The 24,392-nt window shown below is 37.6% G+C and overlaps 1 protein-coding gene across 2 annotated transcripts in view; it reads left to right on the top strand.

Annotated features, from left to right (window-relative positions):
• nphp4 (nephronophthisis 4) overlaps nucleotides 1–24,392 on the top strand; it is a 168,038-nt gene that overhangs the window by 122,444 nt on the left and 21,202 nt on the right. For both annotated transcript variants that reach the window (XM_044117171.1, XM_044117160.1), the window contains 5 exons: nucleotides 1,526–1,686; nucleotides 2,934–3,117; nucleotides 16,869–17,003; nucleotides 19,740–19,930; nucleotides 20,697–20,911. In XM_044117171.1, coding sequence (XP_043973106.1) covers nucleotides 1,526–1,686; nucleotides 2,934–3,117; nucleotides 16,869–17,003; nucleotides 19,740–19,930; nucleotides 20,697–20,911 — 886 coding nt within the window. The remainder of the gene's footprint in view (nucleotides 1–1,525; nucleotides 1,687–2,933; nucleotides 3,118–16,868; nucleotides 17,004–19,739; nucleotides 19,931–20,696; nucleotides 20,912–24,392) is intronic.

Raw genomic sequence — 24,392 nt, 5'->3', positions numbered from 1 at the left:
TGATTTAAAGTTTATAGTAGCATACTATCAGCGATAAGCAGGATTCCCTGAAGCAGAACTCTCCAACTTTGGTCCACTTATTCATATAAGTGGACCATTGATACTAAATAAAACTAACTTTGTTCCCCACCCTACCCCCTCAGTAACAGCTTCAACACAGAAGAGTGCTCTTTTCAAAGTAAATTAGCGTCTCTCAAGTTTGTTGCATTCTCCAAAACTCCTCCGACACCAGTCACCAGACGGTTTGTCTGTGCACCTCGAATCATAATCGTTGAGAAAAAAAGCTGCTGCATTGACGTTTGTGGACGGCAGCAGAAAGAATCTAAATTTACAGAAATCACAAGACACTCAACCGAGTAGTACGGGACATTTTTAAGTTTTCATTGTTAGATTAGGTTAGTGGAAATTCACTTTTCTGAGGTAACCAAGCAAAGCCCCTGTGGAGCTCTTTTCTGAATAGGTGATTGTGAGGAGTACAAACATGATAGTAAGAGGGAAAATAAACAAAGAATGGAAAATATGCTTTTGAGTTTGTGAAGCTTTCCGGTCTCTTGAACTGAATGGGCTTCTTACCAAAGCTCCTCATTACATCACTTCTACTCAGCCAGTGGCTCCACTGTACTTTCCTGCCCAGGGAGTCGATGTCGAGGCTTTGAATCGGGGCTGGAGGGAAGCTCTGGGCACAAATTCTGATCGTCCAGTTACCTCCCAGCCTCTCGCTTATACCTTTGATACAGTCATGCATTATACTAACACACAGGTTAGTTTGGGGTTGTGGTAATATGCATCCTGTACCAGGTCAGCCTGCTGTACAAGTCCATTTTGTTTTCTGCTTAAAGTATTCGCAGTTTGCATCCAGGATTTTACTCTGAAGTCATTCTAAGTAAACTATTCTTTAGCTTTTTGAATGGCTACAGTGTGATTCTCAGTCTTGATGTTTAACACTTTGTTAGACAGAAAGGAAACTTTCATTTCTGAGTCATGAATATCTACTCGCCTTTGAAACGTTCAGTTTAGATTTCTTTAGGGCTTGATCAAACAGTTGAGGTTTTTCTGAAATTGTAAGCTGCTTTTGTCGTCTTGAATTGTCGCAACCTTCAGGGGTGGCTGACATTGTGGAATGGCTCTGTGCTCTCAGGTTTCTGTTCTCGGTTATCAAGCCTGGTGACTCTCAGTTGACAGCTATATTACCAGCTCAGTGGCATCCATAAGGTTGACAGCTGAGTTGCCTCTTAATTTTTTTTTTTCTCTCAAATTTAATGTCACCTTTGTGGGAGGAAAAGGGTAATATAAATATTTATGACAATGCATCAAATATACACCTTCATGTTAGTGAGGGAGACTTCCAGGCTCACACATCCATGTCAACACTTTAGCCAAAAAAGTTCAGTAAACCCAGCAATACTGTGCAACTTTGATTACAAAGAACACAATTTGGTAGTGTGTCCTAATAATTAGAAAATAACACACGTTTATCTGGGTCTTCAAATAGACTTTTTATGAAGTGTTTTGCCTTCTTGTCAAGATTCTCCAGGCCTGCAGATTCAGTTCAGAGTTGATGACGATTTCTTGAGGCCAAGAGAAAAGCGCTGGTTCCTCCGCCACCTGGCCCTCCATACCATGCACATCGATGTTTGGGACAGTGAGTCATTGCTCCTCATTGGTTCTACCGCCATAGAGCTCAAGGTAAATGACTGCAGGTTGGATGTCAGACTGACATAGTTATTAGAGACACATTTCTAAATTTGTTATGATCCAGTTTTAATAAACTAAAATAAATGATAAGGGGGTTGAATTTCTTTTTCTTGATCATCACATGGTTGTGAGAGAGAAGTCACTATGAAAATGAGATTTTATTATGTTAAATCAAACAAAAATGATTTTGAGTTCACAGATTAACCTCTTAACTTCCTGTTGTAGCATTTAGTGTGGTTTGATATGTTTTTGTTACTAAAACACTTGTTTTAGTTTCTGTGCATATTTCTGAGACTCTGTACATCATAACTTTTGGTCTCAAATTTCCAAAACACTGATCTTATTTTAAGGACAAAGTGTTCTGAGACTGGTAGGTTAAAATCTCAAACAAATAAAGACAAACTTCCCTGTACTCTCTTCCTGTTATTTGCTTTAAGTGTTGCTCTCTTGATCCGTCACAACCTAAACAGACTGCAGACATGTTTTAGAGAATAAATTTTCCTTTTAAATGGGTTCCTCTGACCTCAGTTTCAAAGTTGTTACATATACGTCAGATATTGTTGACCCTTTTTTTTTTTTAGCCAACAATAACAATATATCGTAAACCCTTGTAAAACTGACATATGGCGCCTTCACTCATCAAATCGGAAACTCAAAGAAGTATTTCAATTTTCAATAGTGTGTATTGTCTGGATTTCTACAAAGTGCATCTTGAGTACTTTCTTTAGTGGCAAGAACGAAACAGAAAAATACATTTCATTTTAACTGTTTGTTTATGGTGACAAGCACTACAGCTGTTATCAAGATACAAAGTACCAAAATGTCTGTTGTTTGCTGCTCCGGTTCCCTGTGATAGTGGATTAGATCAACACATTTTTTGGCCTTTAAACCCGTTCAAAAAGTAGAAGACACGTGTATCAGACAGATACACTCTTGTGGACCTCAGTCTGTTGTTAATTTGTTTAGATCAGGCTGAAATATGCAAAACTCTTCATCACACAAATCTGTTAGAGCAGTTCAGAAGCGGGTGGGCTTTTTCAACCTAGCTTCATTGATCTAGTTCCATCATCCAAATTGAGAAGTTTTTCTTTCTTTCATTGGTTGGTTTGTTGGTTAGTTCTTTCTTTCTTTGTTTTTTTGGGTTTTTTTTTTTTTTAATTTTCTTTCTGTCTTTCTTTCACATGCTATGTACAACTTTGATTCCTGTTACCGGTAATTTGTGCATTTTCCCTCCCCAGTGCTTGCTGCGTCAGGGGAAGCCCGCCGTCCAGGCTCTTCATGAGTTGGAGATCCTGACCACAGATTATGTGGAAGAGGATACTTTACTGCCTGACGCAGATCAGCATCTGCGTTCAACATCCACCGCCATGACAGTTTGCACAATTGTCAGAGGACGGCTCCACATACGAACGGGCAGCATAGGCAAGTACAGAAAAACTTTTACTTCCCATCCAGAGCTCAGATTGTTGGTGTAATCATAGACACCTTTACAATAAAATATCCACACCAAATGGGACTATTTTGTTAAGTAATCGGTGTCTGAAATTTTTATTTGGTCCAAAGTTGTTGAGTCAAAAGTAATCTAATTTTTTTTAAAATGCAAAAAAGTGGTTGATTCCTTTTAGTTATTTTTTGATCAACTACAAATAGTTATTTTAACAGAAATAATGAACTAGTCAGATTGAAGGGAAAGTGATGATTACATTTAGATTTAGGAAGGACGTGTTGAGTTTGCCTGCTTGAATAAGGCAAGCCAACTCAACTCTCCTTGTGAAAATGACATTTTCTTTCAAGCACATCTCCCCATTTTTTCAAGAAAAAACTTTTTTTTACTGGTAGACTTGGGAGAGTCTGACCAGACAGACCAGAAGAGACTCTATGAGGAAGTCCAATAAGGAAAGGTCAATGCCCTTAGCCTCATAGTTTGGGATACACCAGCAAATTTGGGGTCTAATCTGGGCTGGCATGTAATAATCTACAAAGCAAGGCAGGGCCATACCCTGCCTCTGCTCCCTGGGCAGCTGCAGGGTTTAGTATCTCACTCTTAGATTTTTATTACTCCATATAAACTTTGAAAAATGTTTATCTCACTCCCTAAATTGTTTTGCTGGGACCTGCACAAGGAGTGCTGCGAAAATCTACAGCAGTTTTGGGAGACAATTTATCTTTACTATTCAGTTTCTGCTGCCAAGGTTGAGGGAAAGCAGGCTACAAATGTTCACTATGGATTTTCTTATTTATTTGTTTGTAGGTAATGACATGTGTAACGTTTTTATCATCAAAACACCTAAATACTGTATTAGAGATTGGTTCCAGTTGAATCAGTGGCTACCCTTGAATTGTTTTGAGTGATCAAAAAAAAAGGTAATTTTTTTTTCTGGCTGTGTGTAAAAAGATGCATATCATTCTTCAAATGATTTCTGAATTTCTTCAAATTAGTTTCCTTAAACTTCTAACTGAAAACAAATCTAAAGTTTACATTATTTCATAAAGCTATATAATCATTTTAAATTAGGTGAAAGCAGGACTGAGTCTGGTGATGCTATTTAAAAAAACGTTTATAATAAAAAGTGTCCCACCTCACAAGATGGTCTAAATCAAACTGTCCTAAAATGACTTGAGTACGAGGATAGCTACCTTGTGTTTAATGTCTTCTGGATACAATTGTATCACTCAACACCGATGTTGATATCAGATATTGATGGGATTCATATGAAATTCAAAGATGTAGCATCACGACCTTAAACTTTTTAACATTGCACTTTCATAACTTTAGATGTGCATAAGGACATTTTTCTCTTTCTTCTCATCTACTGCTACTGATGCAAATAATAATGAAGAATACAGTTTAGGGAGAAAAAAACCCATCTCATCTTCCAGGCAGATGTTTCATTGTGGATTTCTCCAACACTGACTTCTAAAGGAGACTAAACCTTCTTCTGTCTCAAAGGAACACAAGGAAGAAGCAGTTGCGTTTGCTGGCTTTTGAGCAAACATCTTTGTTCATTACATCCCAAATCATCCTTTTACAACCAAAAATATGTGTGGGCTTTAATTGTTCAGGATAAATTGGTTCTTTAGAGCTCAGGATTATGAATGACTGTTGTCTACTCTCTTTATTGGAGTGTATAGGTTTGAAGTGACATTTAATCTCCACCACTGGGAGGACAGAGGTGTAGAAACTTGTAAAGCAAACGGTGCCAAAGCAAAAAATATCTCACTGCGATAGTTCCTCTCTGTCTGGCAGCTGAACGCTTTTCCTCTTCCCTTGCACTCATCCAATTTGGGCCTGGCACGCCCCTGCGGCGCAATGGCAGCTGACGATAGCTTCCTTGCCATTAATCAACTGCTGAAACGATATTCCACCTCATAAACAAGGCGTCCTTTTTCAGGTTGAAGAAACTCTTCCTACTGGCATTGTTGAAGCTTAATATTCCAGCAAGTTCTCATTGTGCTTATCACTGAAAGCAGGTTAAGAGTGGGTCGGGTAACGGTTTATTGGTTGGGATGGGGAGAGGGGTTTTTTGTCTGACATGTAAATTCACATCAATGCTTAGATATCCATCAGGGCGGCCTGGGCGACAGTCGGAATAAATTTTGTGAGGGTATCGCTAGCGAGGTCTTTTATTTGTTTTTGCCTCCCTCTGCTGCTGCCTTTTTCAGTGTCTTTTCTGTTTTCTCCTGTTTCTTTTTCCCCTTCCACAATTTCTTTCTTCTTACTGATTAATCCAGCTGTGGGATGTAACTATTAAGTGCCACATTTTCTCTGTTTCTGTCATCAAGCCATAATGAATCAGCACGGTTATTGGTTTGGGAGTAAAGAATGTAAAGCCACAAATTGAGTGATTGAGTTATGAATATCAAACAATTTAAAGATCCCAATAACTCATGGCCACACATAGATAAATGCAGACATAAACATTGCCTTGCGTACTTCTACTCTTAAAACTTTCAATGTTGCTGTTTTTCAATGAAGTGCAAGGGAAGAGTATTTAGCATGTTTGTGAATAAAATTCTAAGGTTTTTTTGTTGCATGTGTCCCCTTTTAATCTGATAAGTCTCAGCAAAATCCAGGGTAGGCAATTGCCTTCAGATATCAGTTAAGTTGTCTATAGAATATTATGCAGCTGCAAACATACGTACCAAAAATTCTCAAAACTTCCACTACACATCACCCTGAACACACCGTTCCAATCTTTAGGCATAATGGTGGCAGCATAATTCTGAGGATTCTCATTGTTAGCAGGAACAAGGAAACGTTAAAGGAATGAGGGATGGAGCTGCATACAGAGCATTTTTTGGAAAAAAAAACTCTTTTAAAGGCTAGAAAAAAACTTGAAACTAAGGACGAGGTTCACCTTTCACAGGACAACAAACCCAAATATACAGCCAGACCTAAAGTGAAATGGTTTAGATTTAAGCATAACCATGCCATAAGAATGGTCCAGTCAAAGTCCAGACCTAGATCCAAATCCATATTTGAAAATGTATGCTCATACAGGCTTTCCATCAAATTTGCCTGAGCTTGAAATACTGAAATGTCAGTGTTTTATTAATTTCTAAACTTTACCTTAAAAACACTTTGTTTTGATCTACCAAGTAAATCCCGATGATGTAAATTGAAATCTTCAGTTGTAGCTAAACGAAGGGGGAAAACACTTAGAAAAAAATTATAAAACTTTGTAGAAGCACAATGAACACAAATCATCAATCTCAACCATTTTCTTGAGTTCAGTAGAAGGTTAAACAACTTCCAGATGGAATCAAAATGTTGGACTGACCAAGCTGTGACTGATGACGTACAGATGCACCTTTGGGATTCCAGCTTAAACTGTGGGGTAAAGGCGGCTTTACGGGGTTTATCTCTATGAATGCAGCAAGGGAGGAGTTGTGTGTTTGGTGGAAAGATGTGCTAAGTCAGAATGGTGAGTTGAACAGCTTAATGGCATGTCATAAATTCCTGAATATGTCCTTGAGCCTTTTTAAGGTCCAGTAGATAGAAAATGGTCCAATGTTTCTTCTGATAAACATCCCTGACATACTGAAGCCAGTTTTGATATGAGATATTTTCCAACAAATCAGCCTGCTTGATAACCTGCAGGGTTACTCAGCTCACTGCAGGAGCAGAGACCCCATTCCTCTCTGGCGCCCAGCGCTGATGGCTCTGGGAGGCGTGATAAATGGTGTGTAAGGAGACCCAGGTGTGTCCAGAGATGATGGTCTGTCCTACAAACCAGCTAAAGCTGGCTGACTTGTCTTTCAGATGTGCTATTCTCAAATGGTCATTTGTTTGTGGCTACAGCCAGCATGATTTTCTGCCGTTTCTCTCATTGATTAGCTGTCTGTCATCATGACTGACAGAAATTTAACTTGCATGACAGTGTAAAAGATCTATTTAATTGCATACCTGCTTATTCATCTCTTGTAAAATTGACAGCAGACAGCAGGGCAGCAGCCCTATCCCAGGACAAACAGGGATTTCACTCAAGCATAGCATACAGTGCTGCCTGGTTTTCTTGCCAATATTAGTAGAAAAAAATTTGCTGACCAGTACGGAGACATCTTTTGGATTTACTTTATGTTTTATTAAACACGGCTTCAGGTCAAAACCGAGTTTTTAAATCTTTCATTTGAAACAAGCAAACATGCTGCAGCAGGGGTGTGTCTTGTTACCTTGTAAACTCGGCGCATAAATTACACTCGAAATTTTAAACACCCCGTGTTTTTGAACATGACAAACCTAACAGAGTGAAGGGACAGCAATTCAGACTCTCCCACTGCGCTAACATAAAATGAATACACATAAATAATGCACTCAAGTGACAAAGATCAGAAAAAGGAGTGAATTAATTTGAATTAATATGTATTAATTTATGAACTTTTGCACCCTGATCATTGCACTGCATCTATCACATGTTTTTTCTTCACTCATCCACCTTAAATAAAGATGTTTAGTGGTATTTCAAGCAATATTTAGAGGTGGGACTGTCTTGATTGACATGGTGATGGAAAGAAAATGGAAATACTGATGGTGTTTTCCTCTTCACAGTTCTACAGTGTTATAAAAATGTCCCAAAATCGAATATGCCACAGTCGTCTTTAGCAAACATTCTTTTTTCATTCACTGTGCTTCCAAAAGTTTGCATCATACCGATTTAAGCTTTTTATTGCTTAAATTAGCAATAAACACAACAATACAGATATTGCTTAACTTAAATCAGACTTGAAAGAAATATTTCCCTTTGAAAAAGGAGAACTCAGCAGGAGAGCCGAGGCAATTAAATGCCTCATCTGTTGTACGAATGAAATTAATGCACTGCAAACATTAGCTTTTTTCAATTACTGTTGGAGGCATTATGGCCGGGATAAAAAAAGAAAAAAAAGAAAGATATTTTAAAACTATACACATTAAATTACATGATCAACTTGATTTTTCTCTAAGCCATTACAACTCTAAAAGCAACACAGTGCCGACTACATACTAATATCTAATTTTCTGTTTTTGATTCATGGATATTATCAGTCATGTTTTATCAGCAGCAGGCTGAATTAAAAACAAAAGGCGAATTCCTATGCTTCTGAATGAAAAACTGCACATTTTTTAATCATCACAAAGTAGGACTTGCATGTAATTAATAAAAAGAAAATGTTATAAATTGTCACATCCATTCAGTCACTCTACAATGCAGTAATTTTTTTAAAGGTAAAGGGCCCAAAAGTAGATTAAGTAAAAAACTCTTTGTTTTGTTGAAACAAAGTCTGCAGTCTTTAGCAAACAAGAAGGACTGTCAGACAATTGTCTCAGCAGACACAGAATGTTTAATCTATAACAACTGCTGGCTTGTGCTTTAAAACTAATTATTGAATCTACAAAACTAATTTTTTGTCCACATCACCACAATGCACTCAATAAAGGCTGAGACAAAAAGCAGACTTATTTAATAAGAATGTTTGATGAACAGATTTGCATTTGGTCAAAGCAGAATTATCCTGACATATAAACAGCTTCAGGAGTAGAGAGCGTGAATAATGAGTAATCTTTCTATCCATGATTTCATTGTTATTTAAAGACCAAAGCTTTTTGAGAGATTATGTTGACTCAACAGTGGCTCATTAAAAAATATTAATCTATCATTAGTTTCTAGACACATCTCTGTGTCCAAAATGTTTTCCAGGAGCAATGATAGTTATTATCTACTTCCTTTTGTTTTCTCTGCATATATCAGGATAAAGTGAAATCAACTGTTTGATCAGAAGTACATTAAAATGCATCCAGTTTGTCCCATGATGTTTCCTCATTAACACATCCTAATCCTTTCTGATCTAACATCAGTCAGATATTCAGATCATACTTTCGCAATAAACACACAAACACCAACCACCATTACAGATCATTTTGTCTTTTCACAGCTAACATCTTAATCCTTCAACACCCCGGGTCTTCCTCAGCGTGGTATCTGCATCACATTCTGCTTAACGCATTTCTCAGATCAGAATGACAGAATGGAATAGAAATATCCTTTATTGTCCCACAGTGGGGAAATGTCTGGTGTGACAGCAGCAAGCTGACAGGCAATCGAAGCATGTACATTCGCACAAAACTAAAAGTGTAAAATCTATGAAAACAGAAGAATAACACAATGTATTGTAGGGGCTAAATTAAAGCCCTAAATAGTGCTCATGTTATTTAAAAATTACACACTCTGATCAATAGGTGTGTGCAAAGCTTTACAAAATGTACATGCTTATTTGTGAATTAAAAACTGTTTGCAACAAGTGATAAAAACTGTGCAAACAAGAGCAGAAATGTTATTGGAAAGGAGAGAGCTGTGCAAATACCAGCAGGGATATCAAGACCTATTGAGTTTGTTGGCAGCAGTGATATCACAGTGTATAATATCACTGCTTTAGTTCCTTTCTCCTCTGCTGGGAGAAAGGATCTGCAACGACCCTCTTTTCTGCACTTAGGATGCAGCAGTCTGTCACTGGAGGAGCTCTCCTCTCAGTCAGCTTCATGCAAACTTGTTTCACTGGAGGGTGATATGATGTCTTTGCTGTGTGTTCACTAGCAGACCTGACCTGCTGCACAAGTGGCATGTAGTTCGTTTTTTAATATAAAGTGTCACTACTTGTTTTGTTTTTCTCTTACGGGGTAACTTGATAAGTATTAATGGTCTTTCTCTATGACTGTATAAAATCTAGAGCAACAAAAACTGAAGAAAAAAAAACTTTTACAGTTGATTCAAAGTATCTTTTGTAAATATCCACTCTATGTTCTGATAGGACGGATGATATTAGCATCAATTGGCATGATAACACTTGCAGCAAACTTGTTTCTTTTGGTACCTAACCGTACATAATAATCTGTATTTTTAAAGTGCCTGTTCTGCAATTTAGCTGAATGTCTTCTTCTTTATCTGTTATGATAATCACACACCTACATACATGTAATTTCAAATCTTAAAAATAGCGGGACAACTGTACTTCCTGTGCTGTTTGACTGCACCTTTAACAAAAACACAGGTTCACCTTAACCTGTGGCTTCAGCCGCTATACCTTAAACATAAACTCAAGGGGAAATTGGATAATACATGCAAAGTGTGGGTTATTTTTCCTTGCTTACCAACAAGACAAAAATCTTTTCCCCAATTGTGCTTTAGCTGTAATAGACAGTAAGAGAAGCAACATTGGAGCCTAAAAAAGTTTAACTATGATATTGAGAGCAGATTACATTTGATGCTAGGTTTTATATATATAAAAAAGAGTGAAGGAGTTATGCTCTTTTATGATCGGTAATAATTGTTGCTGTTTCTATTGCAGTTGAGTTGACAAGGCAGGTAAATATACTGATAAACTATAATCAGAGGCAATTTCTTCAGGTCATATTCCCAATACTTGACAGATGTAGAGACTGGTAAAGCAATATTAATCTGTTTAGCCATTTTTTTCTGTGAAAAAGTGACTGGTTGTTTAAATGTAAGAATGCTGGTACAGTTGTCAATAAAGTCCACTCAGATTGAGGAATAAGGTTGATAGTCCTCACAGTTTGATCAAAATGACATGAGAAATTCAAATCCTTGTTAGTTTTTTTATGTTTCTCCTTAATGTTGGTAAAAAAAATATTTTATTAACATATTTAATGCCAAATTCAACCATAGACACAGTTAATGTAGTTCTATAAAAGGTCTTGTGGTAAACTCAGACTTTTGCATCTTATTTCAAGTCACTAAATTTACTTTCAGAAAATTGTCTGTGATTTTTTTCCAAAAATGTTTATTTGTATGAAATAATATTGCTGACTCGGTTGAATCTGTGTTCTTTCAAAGTCAGATTTTCTCCACAACTAACACACAAAACACACAGAAGGACACACAAGCAGGATGGGCATATCTGCTTTAGCACAGTGGAAATGGGCGATTAGAGTCTTCTGCAGACCTGACAGTGCTGCTCATCTGCAGTGGCCTGATAAGCCCTGAAGAAACTGACTTTTGCAGCTGGAGAGAGTGGAATCTTTTTTTTTCCCAAATGCTGCCACATTTGGGACAAAATATCAGTGAAATTTACCTGGCCGTTAGCTTGGCTATAGATGACAGCCCACATGAAGTATCTCTCCGTCATTAAAAGCTCTCACTGCTGGCACAATTACGCCAGACTATATCAGACTTGCCTTTAGCCTTAAGGTGAGGCTGAATCTGCTTATTTTGAAAGGTCAGTGGCCTGGAACGGCGAAGCAGAAGAAATCGAATACCGCAGGCTACTTTGAAACCCCCTTGGCGCTCGCTCTCATTTGTTCTGGAGGCCAGCAAATCAGTGGCTTGTTATGGCCTTAACCTCAAGAACTGCTAGCAGGGCAAATGAGATGGGCAGGTCGGGCTATTGTCAGGCGACATCATCAGACAGTTGATAAATCTGATAGACTTCAACCTCCTGAGTCTTTATTCACTAATTTTCTTCTCCACACAGAGTGTGCAACACTCTTTGTATTGAAGTTTGAATTTCTGTGTTGAATATCTGAGTCTTTTTGATTCAGTAGTTGTGGATGGGTTATATGACTGAGAGCAAGACATCCATACTTGCATCTAAATAATTTTGGTTCCTCATCGTCACATTATTTTCATTACCTACTTATAACACTATCTTATGTTTGAAGGTGATGAGAATTAAACAAAAACACACCATAGATGTGATATCCTCACAGAAAGAATAACTGATGGAAGAATCTGTAGCGAGGCACTGGGAATAAGATATTTGCTTTTGATTGGATGTGCTCTCTAAACTCTCCAGCATAAGTGATATGTTCACAGTAATATTTGAGGAATTATAACTCAGGCAAATGCACCCGACTGAATGGTGTGGCCAGTGTAGGGTGATGGATGATGAGGAAAATGCTTTGGGATGGCAGACACCTCTCCCATTAATCTGCAGAACAGCACTGTCTGCCTCTGTTTGCATAGCAACACCGACTGCACATTATTCATTTAGCTGCTGCCTATTATCTGTTTGTTGATGAAAGGATTCTCCTGTGAAAGATTTGGAGGATGCTTTTGGCTTCCCCTCTGAAGCTCCTGCAAGCTGTCCGATGTGTCAGTTTTGGACAGAAGAGGCAGTTAATTGCTGCTCTCACTACATTTCATACGAGATGAGAGTGCACCCCGAACGAGGAACTGCACAGCTCCTCGGAAAATGCTACATTTGTTTCAACTGTGCACCTCATTTTGGGCATACTATGATTTAGGGCCTGAAAACATTGAGGGGAAAAACTGAGTTCACTTTGATCAATTTTAACTTTTATTCCTACCTTCTTTGTCCAGCAGTGGCTGTAGATTAGATCTAATTTATTTCAAATTAAGCTCTTAGGCTTAAAATTGCGCAAAAATACTGATGCTGTATTTGACAACGGTGATTCAGAGTAGCTGATTGAGCCTTTGCAATCATCATTCACATTGTTAAAAATGGGAATTTAATTTACATTCGGCAAGCTGGGAAAGGTATCTCTGTTAATCAGCCCACTGCAGCCTCGCTAACTGAGTAAGTAAATGCTGACTTCTTATACTTACAATACTCGATGGAGTGCAAATTGCAGGTACCATGTTAATAAAGACCAAAATCTCCAAGACCAAATTTAGTACTAAAGTTTAATTTAGTACTAAATTTTTTCTTTTCTTTCTATTTTTCTATTTTTCTTTTATAAAGAAGTCTTTTATGGAGCTTATTTGTTCCCTCATTCTGGGAAAAGATTAAACTGGCGTGATCAGAGCTGTGTTTGGTTTTAATTTTACATTCTCTCAGGAATGTAAAATTTAGTACTAAATTTTACATTCCTGAGAGGTTTTGGTCTTTATTAACCTGGTAGATTCATACTACAAATGGATCAGCTTCACATTCATGATGCATTCCATCACATCCCAAATGTGCATTGTGAAATTGAGATGTGGTGACATTGGAGGCTATTAGAGTACAGAGATCTAGTGGTCAGGTTCCAGAAACCAATTTGAGAACATTTCAGCTTTCGAGTGGCACAGAGCACCACTTGAGGTAGCCATCAGAAGATGGGAAGACCAGGGTTATAAGAAGATGGATGTAGTCAGCAACAGTACGGTGCAAAGTGTGCAGAGAAAACAATCTTTCACTCTGTTACATGATCACCACCGCAGTCTGAACAATTTTACAGAAGGCGGATTCTGACTCTACTATCTGAATGTTGAAACTGAGATCAGGACCTGAGACACTTCCAATGTGTTACTGTCCAATTTTAGTAGACCTGTTTGTATTGTATCCTTAGTACCCTGTTGTTTGCTGACAGGAGAGGTGCCTAGTGTGGTTTTCAGCTACTGTCACCAGCACGTTTCAAGGTTCAACAAGTTTCTATGTACTTGGTTGAACCAAACGGTTATTTGCCTGTGTTGTTTTTGAACTAACATGAAGCAGTCGGCCTATTCTGTGACCTCTGAGATCAACAAGGTGTTCACACAACTGCTGCTCACTGGATATTTTCTGTTTTCCAGACTATTGTCTATAAATCCATGGTTCTTTGAGCGCTTGATAAACTACTGATCTACTAGGATTTTCACAAACACATCTGTCTGACATCAATAACCATATCTTGTTAATTTGAATCTATTTTCTTCTACATTTCATTTGAGCTTAAAGAAGCTTTTCTCTGCATGTTTGGATTTATGTAAATGTCTGAAGTACTGAGTTGCAAAAATATTTTTTTTGGTGGGGGGGCGCTTTAAGTAAAATTAACTGGTTTTTAATTTTAGTTGTGAATCTTGGTGTAAATACTACAAAGCTAGTACTACAGCGTCAAGGTTGTGAGAATCTGAAACTGCCTCATCATTGAAATGATTTACGTTTGTAGCTCAAGCAAAACTGAAACCTCTGGCACTATAAAAAGAGGAGAACTTTCCAAGGGTTGTTGCTCTCATGTTGTCCAGAGACCAGTACCTTATCTAAGACAACATCTGGACTAATACTTGGGACAATAATTTATACCAAACTCTGTAGTCTGTGCATGCTGTTCTACCAGTATCTGTTCTGGAATCAAGCTGGAAACCCAGTCAGACTGGCTCATGTGACATTTAACATCTTTACATTCAACAGTCTGCATCAATCAACACGAGTCATCGTTCAGCCAGTGTCATACCCAAGCCCACTGACGATTTCAAGCTCCAAATGACAACTGCAAACTTTTGGACTTTTTGAAAAAGGTGTTACCTTAAAGCCATTTTGAATAGACAACTTCTAAACCAAGCAATTCTTTTTTTTTTTTTTTTTTTTTTACCGTGGATCCTATTTTGGCTTGTTATATCAAAACTCCATGCTAAGGTACAGCTGTTGCACAGATTCTAACTTTGTGGATAATTGTACCTCTATCACAGGCTTATACTGATGGTGACCTAAGAATGCAGTGTGTGATCAAACATCAAGAGACAGATTTGTCTCAATAAAACTGAATTTGCTCTCTCTGCTGTCTTATAGTGTCAGTGAAAAGAAGCAAGAAAACTTGCTGGGAAAACTGGGGCAGCACTTTCTTGTCAAACTAAACTATCTGAAATCAAACTGAGATAAGATCTATTTGTGGAGCCCCTGCTGGTGTCCTCAGGCATATTCCGATGTTTATTCTCCAAAGAGTCAGCAGGATTTTTTACATATAAAAACACTAATGAAGCGGTGAGCACAGATAAAAAACTAATGACTTTGATAACTTATTTTATATATTTTATACAAACAGTAAATTTTCCCAAATATTTATGCAAAGTTAGTTTTTGTTTGTTGTTTTTTTTACTATTTTGTAGTTCATATTGCTTCCCAGTTTCTGTTATCAGGTGTTTTTCTCTTTATCCTTACAGTTTTGTTGTTTTGTTTTTTTTATGAAGCCTCCACAGAATCTAAGCAGGATTGAGATTAGAAAATGATGTTAGTCAACATAACTTGTCAGATGAGCCTAATAGTCTTTAAGGAACATGAAGTGTTAGGTTTTCTCTGGTACAAATGTATTTGACATAGTTTTTCTTCTTCGGTAGTGTTGATCATGTTTGTATATCCCAATATCTCTTACATCTCAGATTATTACTTTTTCACCTCCATACTGATATTACGATGCTGCCTGTAATTTATGTTATTGCGTACATTTACACAAGCACAAAGATATTATTTTAAAAATATTTTCATTTTACTCCAGTCCACTATAGAGGCTGGATCAGTATGTAATAGTTGTCTGTCGGATTATGAACTCAAAATTTAAGCTAAGTGTAGAACTTGGGGGTGTCCAAGCAATTCAGTATAGTATTTGTGTTGAGATTATGTTAAAAGTTTCAACTGCTATTGTTTTTTTTTTTTCTTTACTTGACAGCCAGCAATACCAAAAAAAAATATTAGATGTTTAATACCTTTTTTTGATTCTGTAGATGGAAAAAAAATGTTTAAAACAGTGAATACAAGAAAGTAAAAGTCACATAATCCAGTAACATTTGGATAATTATTGTCTTAATTAATGCAAAATGTCATTTAATGTAACAGTAGACAGGACATTACTTGGTATAATTCTTAATATTGATGTTGACTTTTCGAAACAAGGTGTTGGCAATCAGGTCTCTTAACATTAGAGTCGTCTGTCATGGTATTTGTCTAGGGTCTGGTCGACTTTTGTCAAAAACTTTACATAAAATAAATATGAAATTATATGAAATTATTATAAAATATGAATATTATTAAATCAATAATATTCATAAATGTTTCTATATTAATTTCTCTCTTAGCCAGTGCTGAGTCCGTCTACTTTGTACCTACAAACTTTTATACTTGTGGCATTAAACTATATCACATTATCTTTCCATTTATTCCAGTATTTTCATAAATTATGAAGAAAAAATGTCATAAAAATCTGACAAGAATCTCTGTATTATGAATTTAATTGTTCATGACTATTTGGAAATTTTGTTGACTAACATAATTTTCTAATCTCAATCCTGCTGAGATCCTGTGGAGGCTTCATAAACAGCTAAAATTATTTATAGATAATATACTTTTGTCTATCATCACTTACTCCTCAGGATAAAAATATATTATCACCATATAAGTAAAAAAATACATTAGTAAGAGAAATTAGCTTGCATTTTATTAGAAATATGAAAACTACAGATGAAGGTATGCCTATTTTTTTTCTCCAAATACATGTAGAGTATAAGAACTGTCTTTTATCATTTTAATGTGCACTCCGACCACACCCAAGTCTCACAAATCAGTGCTTCCTCTGTCCACTTCTCAAAATATTGACTATTTAGATTTTCAAATCTTTGAAATTATTGTTTGCATAAAATCCTTAAAAAGACCTTTTCAATACCCACACCTGATTAATTATGGAGAAGTTCTAAATGTAAGTTCTCCTTTAAGTAAGATTAACTTTGAAACCATGACAAAGCCCTGCCACACAGAATTAAGAAGTGATACAGGGAGTTAAAAAAGACCTTTAGTGCTACGGGAACCTGTTTGATTTATCTCTCATTTCTACAAAAGTGGCCTGACATTGGATTTGCGGCACTTCAAGCGTCCCCTGCTCCTTAAAGACAAACAATTTTTATCTCTTTCAACTTTAAAGTTGAGGTTCATCAGAGTGTTAATGGCTGGTGTCACACACATGTGGTAATTTCTTTGCCGTTTGTTTCCTGCAGGATGTCCAGCTGACCCTAACAGGAAGAGAGCAGCAGACGGGATATCATCTTATTCCCACATCATCACGCCTCGTGAAGTCACCACCGGCTTTAAAGGAGGAAGCCTGTCAACCCGAAACGTCCTTCAACTTAACGGTCAGCACATCAAGCTTAATACGTTTTAATGCACCAACAAATTAGTTCCTGCCACTGGGGTGAAAATATTTAAAACGTCTTAAAATAGATGATTTGGTTGCAGCAGCTTAATCTCAAGATGTATTATTTTGAAAAATACAACCGTATGATGACAGCATAAAGGAAGAGGCATCTTTGACCATTCCTCTTTGCACAATCTCTCAGGTTGGTTTTAGTTCCTTTGTGCTTTGTTTTCCTCATGTTTTATATAAGCAGTGAATCAGGATTATTTATTTGGTCCATGTCTGTGTTGATTTTTCTGCTGAAAGACCAAATCACCAAAAAAGTCCAACAGTTGTCTTTTTAAAACCATGTCATTCTGTAATGCATCATTGGTCAGTAAGGAAAGGTTTGTACAAATTCTGATTGCCTTAAAAAAATATAAAGTTCAACTGAAAACATTTTCAGTTGCATTTAGAGGCACCAATAATTCTGTCACCTATTCCTTCACATTAATTTTATTAACGATAATCAATTTGAATGTAGAACTTTTTTCAGTTTTCAATGTAAAATTATGCCTTTGCAGTAACAAGTGCATTCATTCCTAACCTTTACCATAAGTACTAACCATTTTGTTTACTTCTGAGTCAGGTTGTTGCACATTGGAGTCTCTCCACTCAGCTATCAGTGTGTGTCTGAGCCCTTGTTAGAGTGGAGCCTCAGCCACAGAGGAATTAGCGTCTTTTATTTGGGCGTTGACCGCGCTGCCGCCGCCTTGATCGGCTCAGTCAGATACATTTCACATTCTTTCTATTGGCTGCACCAGCGAGCCACTCAATTTTCAGGCTAATTGAGCTTGCACAGGCATCTCTAGTGGTTAGCCACAATCCTGTTTGTGTTTTTTTTTGTGTGTGCGTGTGCGCGCGTGTGTGTCTGGGTGTGCAAGCATAGCCTTAGCAAAGGCACACAAACACACAGGGGGAAACCAATTTTTCCCTCAATTAAGCGAGCCATCATCAGTCAACTGGCTTGCTATCGGTAAATTTGCCTCGAATTTTAACTATTTCTGAAACCCACACACTCGCAGAGTCAGAGGTTTCGCATAAGACATATAAAACAAGCATATAATTGCACAGTGTGATACAAAATGCATCTGACAGGTATAGAATTGCAAACCGGCCTGCAGAAATGATGTGTCATTTCACAAATATTTCAGCTTTATTCACTGTGTCCAAAGCACTGATAAACAGTTATGCTGCTAAAAAGCTGGATGTAGCTCAGACTCTGTGTATAAAACCATATTTACAAATTGTTTCATGGGCAGGTTCACCTCAATCGTTTTACACACTGTGGCAATCAGTCACTCATACCTCTTGTTGCTATGCAAACACAGGCTGTTTGCTCTGTTTGCTCTGTTTCTTGCATATCTTCCCCACCACAACGTACCCATTTATTGTCTCTTTTACATTCTCTCCTTCCTTCACCTTGGTGCGCCGGTTAAGAATACAGTGTGCCTAATTGCTTTCACTGGAGTCCAGTCACACCACCAAGACGGCGTGAGCGGAGCAGCTACACACCATAGAGTGGTGTGTGTGTATGCGTGTGTGTTTGTGTGTGTTCACTCCCCTGCCCCACTTCTTCCTGCCGGTGGCTGTGAAGGATAGCCAGACACTATCAGGTTAGCCCACTGGCTTCCAGCCTGATACGGTTTTGATAATGAGACTTGGAAAAATGTCTAAGGATAAGGAGTCATACGAGTAGGGGGGGAGAAAAAAAAAAGAAAAGCAGACATCAAAGAGTTTGGCTTGGAAGCATACAACCTAGAAATATTCTTCACAGGGAAAGTTTTGTAATACCCCAAATTTATCCAGGATTAATTAAGTCCAATAAAAAAAGATTCTAAATGTTTGTTTATTGGTTTATAATATTCTATCCATTCTTCCAGCTTATATCCCAAATTTGTTCTGAATGAATTCATGTAGGTCTTGAATTCACCCTGGAAATGTAGCCATCTATCACTTGGTAAAACAAACACTTTGTTCTGACTTGTGAGGGCAGGTTGGCAAAAAAATAAAAAATAAACATGAAAAGCATCAACAGCAATATTGTGAAAGTTAACTTTAGAATTTTTCTGCAAAATGGTAGAAAAGTAAAAAAAAAGAGAAAATGCTCAAAGAAAGCAGGATGCAAGCAAGTGACTTCAGTTTGTTAGTTGTATGTGGTGCAGCAGGAAGCACTGATCAGCTACAAGCAAAGTATGTGGCATATAAAACAAATCCACTTTAAATGCACAAAATACTAGCAAATGCTGAATCATTAAAAAGTTTGTTCTACCACTTGTACAAAACAGGACAGAACTGGGTTAATGCACAAGAAATGTAGACTCTCTGCAAGCTTAGTAATAGGGGGTGATTGTTTTTCTAGAAATCAACACTGCAGTTTAAGCTTTGTCTAAATACGTTCATAATTCTGTGACTGGTCCACTTGAATAAATGAAAATAATTGATAACTAAATCAGTGAGGCAAAAGAAGACATCAGAGCATCTTCTCACTTGAAAACATGGAGATTATGGTCAAACTTTTTATCTTCTCTATCTGTTTTTATTTGTATTCTTGTTATTTTTCTTCTAAAGTGTCATTCGGATGTGTTGAAAGGTGCTAACCAGGAAAATGCATCATCATTATCAACACGAGGAGAACAGATACTATTCTTCCCAGTGAACAAATTCATCACTTCGGCCTGTTTTTACTTGGCAGCAAGGAACACGGCACAAGAACACAGGCTGGACGGAGATCCGGTGCTGCTGAACAGAAACAGAATCAGCGCTCAGGACATCACCCCTGAACTGCAAAACCTGAACACCGACAGCAGGCGGCGAAAGCTGGACTGCATGGCTGCAGTGCATCGACTGGAGGCTAAAGAGAACACAAAAGCAGCCGATGTTACGGTAATGTCGGACTTTGTGCTAATAAGGATTTGCAAATAATTTTGTTGCTAAACATTTTTGACAAATCAGCATTTAATTTCTTAGCAGAGTACAAGTTTCAAAACAAGTGACAAACGCGTACAAACACGTTTGTGTGCACCCACACGCATGCATACACGCACCTGTACATGCATGTATTTATGTGTGTGGGTGTGTGTATGCTTTTAAAATCGAAAATAAATTTTGGCAGGTTTAGAAAAATATTTCCAGTATTTAATGCTCCCGAATATGGATGTTCTTTGTTAAATTGGAATACCTAGTTTTTACCCCAAACACTTGACGTAGACGGAGAGTCTGCAGCAGTAAACCTGCCTGCTAGGTTTGCAAGACATTTATCCAAACTGTGTTGTGTAGAAAGAATGCAATCAGGGGGGAAGCAGCGAAGTGATAAAATATGTCTTGAAATAGTCACCGAAAGGTCATGGAGAAAATTATTGATTTAGTGCAACCTGAATTTTACTGGGTGTACATTGGCCAGTGTCCCTTCCAGTACTGATGACATTTTACTCCACAAAGTCATTAACTGAACACTCTGCTCTGACAGTGTTAGAGCTATGGGCTGTCGCACAAGAACACTGCCCAGAAGATCAAAACCGATCACCAAACTGCTCTGGAAACTGTCACGGCAGTTCACAGAGAACATTTTGGGTGAAGACCACGATCGTGTGCAGTATGATGCCACTATAAAACATTCATCAGTCCTTTGGTGTTGTTTTTCTGGTGTCAGGGTCTAAATCCAGCAACTCGGTTGATCAGAGAACATCAGCCCAGCGACGAGTACAGCAAGGCGGAGGGAATTGCGAACATGCTGAGCCAGGCCATCACCACACAGCACCTTCTCTATGCCAGCCTGGGCTCTGCTGAATACATGGAGTTTGTCCTGAAGAATCCCTTTAACGTCCCTCAGACCGTCACCATTCACAGCGACGACTCTGAGCTCAGGTGAGACTCTCCAGACAGTTACTAGGGTGTGGTATCTACCTTTGTCTGCACCTTTATTTATTTTGAGAAACCTAATCTTCCTTCAGAAAAAATAAGAACAAAGGTTTTCTTAAAGAAATTAAAACATTTTATGGCCACAGCGTGATACTTCTAGCGTGCCTCAAAGTAACAAGTGTGTGCTGTAAGCTGTCGACACAAAACTTTATGTGCTTAAATATTTACAGCGCATACGGAAAGTACTTAAAGTGCTCTGTTTTTCCACATTTTATGTTACAGTTTTGCACACAGATACCCCATTATGACAATGTGGAACAATTGTTTGAGTGTTTTACAAATGTATAAAAAATAAAAAATTAGTAACATCATTGGGGATCTTACCATCTTTGTAGTCCAAAGCTCAAGAGATCAGTTTTGTTGTATCTGTTTTCACCTTTTTTCACACACAGACATTTTTTAAAAAATGTTTTAATATTCTGTTGTTTTTAACAAGAAATCTGTTGAGCTTATCCTCTCAGATATTTTTTAGTAAATGTGTTTATGAGGGATTCATCCATACGTAAATTGTCTTTACCCACCTGCATTTCAATGTTGTTTTTAACATGTTTACTGTGACACGTCGAGCCACATTTTTCATCGTCACACGCAACTTTTATTGGTTGCTCCCAAGACTTCTTAATTCATTAATTTGTAAACACGGTGCTATGCTTGCTTAGTATGTGTTACCTCTTTTAAACTGGAAGGATGTTGTAAATTTATTGGTGGCTCTCCAATCTAACACACTAGGTGTGAACATGTGTTTTTTTTTGTGCCGTATCTGTTTTCTGTTGTTAGATCGTAACAAGCCATGCTCCTATGTTAAGCTGTGTTCACACTTTGTGAATGTGTTTCCATTGGTGATGTTAAAGCTCATGAGCCTATTTGTGCTCTGTGTTGTGGAATAATGTATCCTCACACCTCACACACTCCGGTGTAGCAGACTGAGAAGTTGGCCCTTAATTGACAACTAAACAATTCAACCACTTTGAAATTTCCCTACTCTTGTTATTATGCCACAAGTTAATACATAAAGATAGGGCAGCTAAACATTGTATAGAGAAGGGAGACACTTTACAAGTCAAAGAGGTCCAATTCATATCCAATTATATACAATCCACTTCAGTCCAGAATCAGTTTAAAACTAACCAGAAAAAGGCTCAGAAGCAATGGGCCAGGCCAGCTGTCTGTAATAGAGACAGTGGAAAAAATGCATAAATGGATAGGAAAACCTGCACCACTCTGGCTGTAGGTTTCACCAAAAATACATTTTTAAATGTAGTTTTGAAAACAGATTTGCAGTTTCTTCAATGAACAGCTGCAGACGTACTCAAACGTTAGAGCGAAATAATAAACACTTTCCACGTGCTTCTGTTTGTGAGGTAATGCTTTGGAACTAACAGCGACCCACAATCAACACTTACACGATAATTACATCTTCATTTAGGAGCCAAACATTTATTCCTCAGAGTGGCATTAAAAGTGGTACTTTTCGGTTGTGTCGTCTGTTCTTCTCTCCTCCTCCATTTGAATTAATACATTTTTTTGGCCTGTTTTGTGCCATCAGACTCAGTGCTGATGAAGATTTTGGATTTAAAATTGAACACCTGTAGGATTCCAGTAATTCGAGACTCTCAAGAGTTTTTTTCTCCCTTAAACTTCAGGTTTACATGCTAAAGAACGTCCATCTTTGCACCAGTACACTTTCTTTTTGGTTTGTTTTTACTTTGTGCCTCTGGGCCGTACTTGTCATGGAGCTATGAACTGTGGGCAATTCCCTGAGGCAAAGTCTGCTGAAACGCAGACTCTCTGAAAATGTTACACCAGGGCTCAAAACGTCTTGGAGAGAGTCCCGATGCAGCTGATGATTTGACAGTGGATCCTCACTCCTACCTGTGGGCATGAGCATCACAAATAAATATGCGTGCATATTTATTTGGACTATTCTTGAGTAGTCCATATAGAGGCTGATTATTTGGAGGTAAATTTCACATTTTTACATCAACAATGATAAAGGAGATAATTTCAGTTAACAGGAATGTTTCTACATGGATCTATGTTTCAACTTTTTGCTCATTATTCAAGGAAACTTGATAGACTCTCAGACAATGAAGATTCTTTCGCCTTCAGAAACACAAACATGTCCTTGACACAGATGCATCTGTAAGCCTGTCAATATGCCAAATAACCCCTTTAATCCAAACACAGCAGCCATTATTCCTGATGTTTGTGCGTGATTCTTTCCCCGTCTCCATGCCGTGCCCGTTTCTTTTCATTTAGCATCATTGTTAATCCCCGCCTTCACAGAGTCTTTTGTTTTGGATTCCGATCATGCTTGAGCTTTGGATTAACATATATCAGGTTGATCAACAAAGGCAGCGGCACACCATGGATAAATCATTATGGCATTAGCCCGGCCACTGGGCCTCCTCTAATTGAGAGTCATCAATCCCACTATCTGTCCTCTTACTGGCTTAGCACCCTCTTTCTTTCTTTATTTCTTGACAAGGCAGAGTGACTATTTGTACCAAACGCTTTCACCTTTACCAAGTGCTGCAATGTGTGAATGAGGAACAAAAGTTTGGCATTATTGGACATGTGTCTTTTGCAGCATCTGGGTTTCATTAGTGAAACTCGTAGTTCCTCAAGTGCACCATACATTTTTTGACCTTATGATATTTTACTGTACATAAGCAACTCTCCCGCATGTTGAGCTTCAATGTGTCCTGGATTATCCTACCCTACATGGAAGAGATTAAAGACAGGAATTCAAATAAAGATTTAATTTAATTCTGATTTTTGAGAATTGATAAAACCGGAAATGTTTTAGTTATGAATTTATTGATTTTTTTTTAACCCTTTCAAATAAATAAAAAAATGTTTGAAAGATTTTAGTTTCAGTGACTCACTTGACTTTGAGTTGTGCAATAAACCCTATGTTGAAGTTATTCACATACTTTTTAAACCATCTGAAAAAAAATTATTTTCCACTTGTTAAAACCTTATGCAGATATGTTGAATAATTCAAACACAAGCACTGACAGAAATCTCAAGTACCTTGAAATTGTGAGCAGATTAGGACACGTAACCATAGGTTACAGATAGTTATGGACGAGTTACTGTTACAGAGATTATGATAATGTTAATAAAATTGTGTAAAGAGTGATCCTCTCATTGTGTTACCTGACTACAACTTCCTGAAACAAGATTATTATTATAGTAATAATCTTGATTACTGTCATAATCAGGATTATGATTGTACTATTAAATCCTTGTTTCTTGTCCATCTGTATAATCAATAAATGTGCCTATTGCACCCATATACGAAATGTATGTGGGTGCATACAGATTGTGTTTCCTCCGAGCTGTGCTACTTTTCTCCCATAATTTTTTTTCCATTTTTTTTAATGGAACAAAATTGTCCGTAAAGATGCATGATACATGTGCC

Source organism: Gambusia affinis, linkage group LG01 (assembly GCF_019740435.1).
Source record: "Gambusia affinis linkage group LG01, SWU_Gaff_1.0, whole genome shotgun sequence".
NCBI classification, from domain to species: domain Eukaryota; kingdom Metazoa; phylum Chordata; class Actinopteri; order Cyprinodontiformes; family Poeciliidae; genus Gambusia; species Gambusia affinis.
Note: the sequence above shows the minus strand (reverse complement) of the source record. Positions and strands in the feature narration are given on the sequence as shown.